The following is an 8,567-nucleotide window of genomic DNA, read 5'->3' on the forward strand; positions in this document are numbered from 1 at the left end:
TATGCAGTACAGATACAGAATCAATGTCCAAAGTCAGAAGTATTATACATAAGAGACCAAATATATAGCTGCATTATTGCTTAGATAGATCTTCTGTATAACCTGAGTTCTAAATAATCCAAGATACAGTATGTAAGTGTTCACCGTCATTCTTTCTCATCTATTTTGCAGCAGGTGTATTGTATTTTCTGGTATAAAATAGTCTCCTGTAGCCATCAGATTCTAACTAGGCACTCTAGTGGGACACTATATGTATTTTTTTTATTTTTTTATTTTTATTTTATTTTATTTTTTTTTTTTACTGCACTATATGTTGCTGTCTCTGTGTTCTATGCTGACCCATACTATCTTGCAAAATAGCACTAAACGGCCATTTTGACAGTTACCAACACCCCTCCTCCCTCTCTCAGATGAGGTTTTCCACAGCCACTCTTTCACCATTGTGACCTGCCTACAGTGATCTCAATACTACCCTGAAGATCCACAGTAATAATCAATTACTTTAGAATATATGGAGACTTATACAGTATAGCCCTTATTTTACTTTCTTGGAATTAACGTTTTCCCACTGTTTACATTTTTTTACGGTTCCCGTTCAAATTTCGTACGTCCACAATGTTAATTTGCGCCAGATTTTGCATCAAGATATGTATAATTTTCCTGCAATTTATGCATTACGAAAAAGTGTTTGTGGAGAAAAAAAATGTTGCTGGCATGATGTTGGCCTCCAGTAGTGTTTATGAATAGTACATGATTAAGTTTCTTTACACCAGAGTGCCTTACTCAATGGATTTGAACCTGTAAACATGTAACAATTGCAACAATTTGTACCAAATCTCCTACCACTGCCAAGCTCTACTTAGCAATGTGGTTGATGGAGGTAATTAGGATTGTTCGAATAAATATATTATGACCAATCACAAAAACCATTTCCAAACTGTCTCTACTGCGCAAACTCATTTTTGTGATTGTTTTGATCATCATGTCTCCTTTGTCGAATCGTATTTAGCACGTTTCGGCGTTTGGCCACTTGTAGTGCTAGTTGACACAGTCATTCACTTTTGCATTGCTCAAATGTTTGTACATTTTAGTATAACACAGCACTGGTTATGCAAGTTTTTCATGCAGAGCAAAATGTGTTTCGAGAATATATTCTTGTTGTCAAGAGCAGTATTTATGTATGTATATTTATTTATTTATTTTGCACAAACAATGTGAGTGGTAGTTTGCGAGTGTGTGGTTTTCTACACAACTGAGGAGGCACACTACCTGATAACCTCAGAAAGATGACTACAGGATAGACGCAAAACAACACATGCAAATGCAACACAAAATACTTTTTTGCCCTTGATAACAAGAAAAAATTCTTGAAGTGCACCTTCCTAAGCATGAGAAAATACATAACTAGTGCAGTATTTCAGTATTTAAATAGCAAACGACAACTGCAGTCCTTCAAAAACATCAATTGTGTTGTATGAAATTGAGTCAGACGCTCCTACTTCCCAGAGTGTTATCTTTTCCACTTCAATCAGCAGTTTTTATTTAATAATAAACCTTGATTAGATGATAAACAAGTCTCTTGAAGCCTGTTGTTACGTACATATACCACACATAAAGTGCGAAAAAGCAAGGGTAGTACATAACTTTTACAGCTTAAAATGTTATTTCCTACATTTTATATTTTTCTGAATTTTACACTGGTTTTTGAAGTCCCTTGACAAGTGTAAAAGCGGGGTTTCACTCTATTCCCTTCCCTCCCTCATCCACCCACTCTCACCATTCTCTGTTTCTCAGTCTCTCATTATTTGTCACTTTATTTCTATTCCACCTGCTTTTTAGTAATATTTTTCTTTCTTCCATTCTTTGCATTCCATTAATTGTTTCTAAATGTCTCAGAACTTCAGCAAAGCTGCAGTTCAATTCAGCGTTTAAAATTGCAAGTTATTGACATAGTGTGATAAGACAAAGAAGTGGTAAACTTGGATAGAGGGTGCCACTTTTGCATTGTTTCGAGTAGTATTGTGTAGTACAATGTCTTGTTTTCGTAGCCGCATGATTTTTTGATTATTACCAATATTGTAGTGTATTTAGTACGACATTGATTAGTTACAGCATTCATTATGGCAGTAAGTTAACCAAATTTTAGAAAACACATTTTTTGTCTTGTATGCTTTATTCAGCGATTACTAAGTATGCATTGTCTTTTGTTTCAGGGCACTTACATTTACTTCGATTATGAGAAATGGGGCCAAAGGAAGAAAGAGGGTTTTACTTTTGAATACAAGTACTTAGAAGATCGTGACCTGAACTGAAACATCAGACTCCACCGGATATGGATGCCGGTTTTTACCCCAGTGGAGCCATCCACAGTGATATTGTATAGAACAACTTTTTTTTTCTCACTTTTGGCTGGAATTGGATTTGTGAATACACTCATGAATCTTTTGTGGAGAGAAAAGACATTGTTTTTTGGTACAGGTTATCGTTATTTTAAGTTCTTTCAGCTGTTCTTGGCATCCAGTCGGAAGTGCATTTTCCGGTGATGCTATGAAGATCTCTCAGTGTGTTGTTGAAATATTCCTAAGTGGAAAAAAGTGACTGTGAAACTGTGTTTTAGTTCGTGATTCTTTTCCTAAGATCTTGTGATGGTGCATCTTAAACAGTATCACTTTCCAAGTTATGAATCCCCAGTACAAATAAATGACTAGAATGGAGTATTATGTGGAGCATATGGCCTCAGCATTCTGCATGGAGCCTTCATATCCGTGCAAAGTACTTGTTGTGTTGATCTTAACTTTTGTAAAAAGTACATGAAATGATATAAAATACTTATGTACAGAACATTTTGTGTAGAATATTGAATAATAATTATTACAAATGAAAATATGTTACATTTATTGTTTTGCACGTCTATAGCTACTTGAAGCTGAGTAGAATGCAAGAGGCCATGGCTTGTGGTTAGAAGGTGCTTGCTCAGTAAAAGTGGTTATCAGTCTATATGCAGCTGGATGTTCAGGGAATTTCGTATAGGAGGTTATTGTTAATAAAATGAAAATACCACAAAAAAAGTCTGTACAGCAAACGCCTATACTACAGACAAGAAGGAACCCAGAACTACAAAAATTGAGGTATTTTGTTTGCTGCTACCTGGGACCCAAATCCTAGAATTATTTTCAGAAATGATTTACTTTCAAATCACTTTCATATGTACATGCCTATCATCAAATTATAACTGTACCCCTCCAAATTTTTTGGGTCTCTGAAAATTATGTGCAAGCAATGTTAGGTGGTTTTGAGTGTATTCTAGTTCTGCAGTATAAGTAGACAACTCCAGTTTGATTTTCTACCTTACAGCCTATACCCACTGCTGTCACAATGTCAGTTGCATTTACTTTTGTACTTTAATTTGAGGCATTTTCCCCAGTAGATGTCATCTGCTGTCAAATAGCATTTATGTTTCTGCAGTATACATTTCTGTGAAATGCTTGTTTATACAAACTGATATAGATAATGGTCGAGTTGTAATAGTATGTCTAGTTTCTATGTGTGTTGTTTCATTGTACTAGCAGTTGCCATGCTCTCAATTCTGGCCAAACCCCAGTGTGCAGTCCATAAAACAATACTGTTTTTGTGTGTCCTTGAAGCTCTTCAAGAGACAGATAAAATTTTAATGAGCATTTTCAACTATAAGCTTTGAAACATTTTTTCAGAATGCATCTGGAGTTTGTGCCAGGAGATACTGCCAATTAGAAGAGAATGGCATGATCTCAGGCTGCTTTCTTGGTTCCACTTCAACACATTTAGTTTCGTTTTATTTATGTCGACCTGCTATATCAGATTAAATGTTTCACAGCTTTTTGCAATTTTAAAAATCTTACTCGGATCTTCAAACACTGTAATATAAAAGCCAATGTGATGTATGCAGATGTCTTGTATATGTATATATACATATATATATATATATATGAAATGTTTTTATTTGTTAAAAGTAAAATCCTACTGAAAAAAATATTACAATGCTGATGACGGCATTTCTGTGCAAGTATTAAATTATATTTTTAATTTCAAAGCAGATTAATATCACAGTGGGTTTATTACCTTCTAAAGCTTCCCTTTCTTTTACAATGTTCCATTCACCACTTTTTTTTATGGGATCCCAGGGTACTGAATTCTTTCGTAGCTGCAATGTGGAACAAGACATAACTACATTACTGTTGGAGGAGCCAGTTGTTATTAAATATTTATAAAGAGTATTCTAAAAGTTGTTCTTAGATTACTTTGTCTCTATGTATTGTGTTGCAAAGAGATACACAACAGTTCATATATATGCAGTATATATTCGTATATAAAACCACTGTGTCTTAATAGAATTTAAAAGGCTTTTAACTGGATAAAAAAATATGTTTGCCCATACTTGTAGTTCATAAAATCTGATGTCAGTCATTCTACTTTGGAAAGATACGTGTTATTGTGTTGTGCACATGTTTAATGTTTGCTGGCTGCTCCAGCAGTAAACTGCAAAAGAAGTACTGCTCTTGCAGTGCAATAATTCGGAAATTATTTTTGTATATTGTGACTTAATCTGATGTTAGCTGTCATTTCATAATATCCCTGAAATGATTATTTTTGAATACTAATTCATCAAGGCTGTTTATTTTGGGAGCTATCCTTACATGCTCAGAATTGTTAAGACTATTTTGAACTTGAAATATCAATGGTGTGTTAGAAGACCAGTATTTGAATACCACTTTTGAACAGAATATCAAAAATTTGACTGTAAGGTTATGTCCCAAATGACCTTGGTAGAATTGTGGTTGTAATACAGTGGTCATTAGATCTCATTATTTGTCTGTAGGTGAAAGACTGAGTTTCACTTTCAAGACTGATACAGTATGTGAAATTATTACAGTTTACAGTAACATTAAACCCAGTGATGTCATTCTTTTATATATAGATAATGCCAAAGACTGTAAAGAGCAGAGCTTCTTTTGGTCATAATAACAATGAACTTTCAAAATAAGTCTGCTACAAAAAGTGATAGGACAAGAAATCATTGAGAGAGAAAACTGAAGGAATACAAGAAAATGATAACCTGATACAAAATACAGTGATTTTTGTCAGTGTACTAAGAGCTTTCATTGTAAAGTGATACTCCCATTTGTTCCTTATACCTGTTAATTGTACGTAGTTTTCTTAATAGTCTCTCTCTCTCTATCTCTCTCTCTCTCTCTCTCTCTCTCTCTCTCTCTCTCTTTCACTTTCATTCCTCTCTGCATGCGTGACTTTGGTAAATAATGTGTTGGTCAGTGACACTCGGGGTAAATATTGGAGCTTCCTATAACCTAGTTTGGAATTCTCGCTTTTATCAGTGGGTAAAAATATTCTGGCACTCTGTTTTGTTGTTCCTAGTTAAAATACTCATCAGTTGTGTGTAAACAAATCTTGAAATGAGATTTCTGCACACTTAGAGAGATTCATCTTTGGTGGCATAATATTAATATCTAATTATGTCAAAAGTGACATTTGGTACCCAGAAACTAACTATTTGAGCACTGCCTTACATCTTTGGTTGTGGAATATGCAAGAATACTGAATGAGTACAAATAAAAGTCTGAGAGGAGAGGAGAAGCTATTCTAAACATTACATTCATGTACATTTCAGAAAGTTCTTTCTTTTTCTGTACTGCAAAAATTTTGGATTATTGTAGTAGTTGCTGGTGGTTTTGTGCTTAGAATTATGATTTGAATTTTGTCTTAACATACCATTTGCATAAATATATAATGATATGAAATGACTGGAGCAGCTACATGAAATGAATTGGTTGTTCCATTAGTGATGAAAGTATGGGAACAACTGCACACAAAAAAAGGTTGTATGAATCAGATGAAATGAGTCACAACCTACAAAAATAAGTCATGAAAATGGATGATTTAGTTAGTCACATTAAGTGAAGTTTGCTGTGTATGATAAATAAGGATGCTATTGGCATTGTGTAACCTTCCATAGTAGGGAAAATAGCTTCTAGATTTTTTTTGTAGAGGATAACACGTTTTGATCTCATTTGCTGTTCCAGTAAAATTTTTATGAAAATGTTATCTGCTTTGCCCCACACAATATATAAAGGTGCAGGGGACCCATGAAGTTTGTATAAATGGCATATACATCTGGAAAGCAAAACTACAGACAAGGTTCCGCAGCATCTGAGTAATCTAGAGCCAAAATGGGTAGATTATACCCATGTTTTCGAGTGAGAAATAAATAAGTATAGTTAACATGCAGAAAAGAACAATCTGCGAAAATGTCAAACATTTTATGAAAAAGGAGTTTGTGGCAATACAAATAGGATTAGGTGAAAGAGAAGTAGGCTGAGAATATAAGTCTCTGAAATTATGAAAATAAATGCTACACCTGAAAGGTTAAATGGAAAATAATGGTAAAGCCAACAGTTCCTTGCAAAGTGCATTGTACATACATGGAAATAGTTACAGTCCAAATAAATCAATTGGGTTATTTCAATTTGCAAGTAGGTTCAGTGTCAAACAACTTCTGAATTAGTCTGTCATCTTGCTGGCCTCACATCATATTCAATTACAGGTGTGCTTCTCAGCAAGTATGTGGCAGTGAAAGAAAATCCTATGGTCTGTGCTTCAACTGGCCATGAGAGCAGCTTTGGTAAAGGTGTACGTCTTGAAGGGAAATTGTGTGTGTTCTTCCAGCAACAGGACGTATAGGGGGAAAAAAAAAAGAGATTATTGTGAGTCTATGAACACTGTTGTGTTAAGGGCTGTGTCATGTGGTTGACATTATTGCACAGTGTTTAAAGTAAAGAATGAGAAGGCACTTGCCATAAATGAGAATGGTATGGAAGACCCAGAGTGTCCTAAGAGAAATTGGGAGGACTGTCAGATGGGTTCTGAATGATCTACCATGCTTAATGTGAGGTGAACCGTACCGCAGCCAGCCACCAACAAATTCACCCTGCTGGATTTATTCCTCTATATTGTTGCCATTGAATTGTTGTCCCTCAACAAAAGCAAAAAATTGAAAATCCAGGATGGAATAATGACAGTATTATTAAATGTTAGTTTGCTACTGATCATGTAGCATGGATGCTGAGTCACATCTTCAGCAGCCAGAGATTGTGGCCACATGTGTGAGAGTTGCTTCAGCATTTGTGTGTGTGTGTGTGTGTGTGTGTGTGTGTGTGTGTGTGTGTGTGTGTGTGTGTGTTTTGTCTAATATAGATGAAGGCATTCTTGACTGTGAGCTTACTTGTTTGACAGTCTTTTTGTTGTAATTATTTGCGAATCAGCATCTTCACTATATGGTGAGTAGAAATTTGTCCTATTCATAATATTATCACCCTGAACAAAGTGCGAGAAGTTTTGATGTCAGACTTGGATGAGTGTAGTGTACGATTGCCAGAAATGGATCATGCTTAATTTCAGAAAGTGCTGTTTAAGCTTAGAAGATTATCTAGTCATTTGTCCAGTTGGTTTTTTTTTTCCTATCAATTGAACATAGATATGATGCGGCACAGTGTCACCCGGTCTCTCCCCAACAAAAATGTGTGGAATAACTGCACACAACATTCAGATTTTGTGCCCAGCAAAAATATGAGCTGTAACTGCACACAACATTCAGGTGGTGTTTGCAGTTATTCAAGCTCCCAAGAATGCATTATTACATAGTGTAAATAAAATAGAAAGAAACTTCCACATGGGAAAAATATATTAAAAACAAAGATTCCAAGACTTACCAAGCGGAAAAGCGCCGGCAGACAGGCACATGAACAAACACACACACACACACAGAATTACTAGCTTTCGCAACCGATGGTTGCTTCTTCAGGAAGGAGAGGGAAAGACGAAAGGATGTGGGTTTTAAGGGAGAGGGTAAGGAGTCATTCCAATCCCGGGAGCGGAAAGACTTCCCTTAGGGGAAAAAAAGGCCAGGTGTACCTTTAAATATGTCTGCTTGTGTCTGTGTATGTGCGGATGGATGTGTGTGTGTGTGTGTGTGTGTGTGTGTGTGTGTGTGTGTGTGGGCGCGCGAGTGTACACCTGTCCTTTTTTCCCCCTAAGGGAAGTCTTTCCGCTCCCGGGATTGGAATGACTCCTTACCCTCTCCCTTAAAACCCACATCCTTTCGTCTTTCCCTCTCCTTCCTGAAGAAGCAACCATCGGTTGCGAAAGCTAGTAATTCTGTGTGTGTGTTTGTTCATGTGCCTGTCTGCCGGCACTTTCCCGCTTGGTAAGTCTTGGAATCTTTGTTTTTAATATATTATTACATAATGTAGTTGACTACCTGATCAGTGCTTGCTGCAATATCTAGCACCCTGTTGGTGAAATGGGTGGACAACAGCATCTACATATTGATCTGCAGGTTGTTGCAGTTATTATTAATGTCTTTCTCACAACTGGTTTTGTTATTCTTTGATATTAAACATTTTGAAACTACACAATATAATGGACTTTCGGATAGAAATCTACATAAACTTATAAAAGTTCATATTTTCAGTGCAGTATTTAACATAAAGAGAGGATGAGATGATGAACAGCAAATA

The 8,567-nt window shown here is 35.8% G+C and overlaps 1 protein-coding gene across 1 annotated transcript in view; it reads left to right on the forward strand.

Moving 5' to 3' along the window:
- LOC126345465 (CCR4-NOT transcription complex subunit 3) overlaps positions 1 to 5,125 on the forward strand; it is a 98,861-nt gene extending 93,736 nt beyond the window's left edge. The window contains exon 12 of the mRNA XM_050002104.1: positions 2,214 to 5,125. Within this exon, the coding sequence (XP_049858061.1) occupies positions 2,214 to 2,312 (99 nt within the window). The 3' untranslated portion in view covers positions 2,313 to 5,125. The remainder of the gene's footprint in view (positions 1 to 2,213) is intronic.
- The last annotated feature ends 3,442 nt before the right edge of the window (positions 5,126 to 8,567 follow it).

The sequence above is a fragment of the Schistocerca gregaria genome, chromosome 1 (genome assembly GCF_023897955.1).
Source record: "Schistocerca gregaria isolate iqSchGreg1 chromosome 1, iqSchGreg1.2, whole genome shotgun sequence".
Lineage (NCBI taxonomy): Eukaryota > Metazoa > Arthropoda > Insecta > Orthoptera > Acrididae > Schistocerca > Schistocerca gregaria.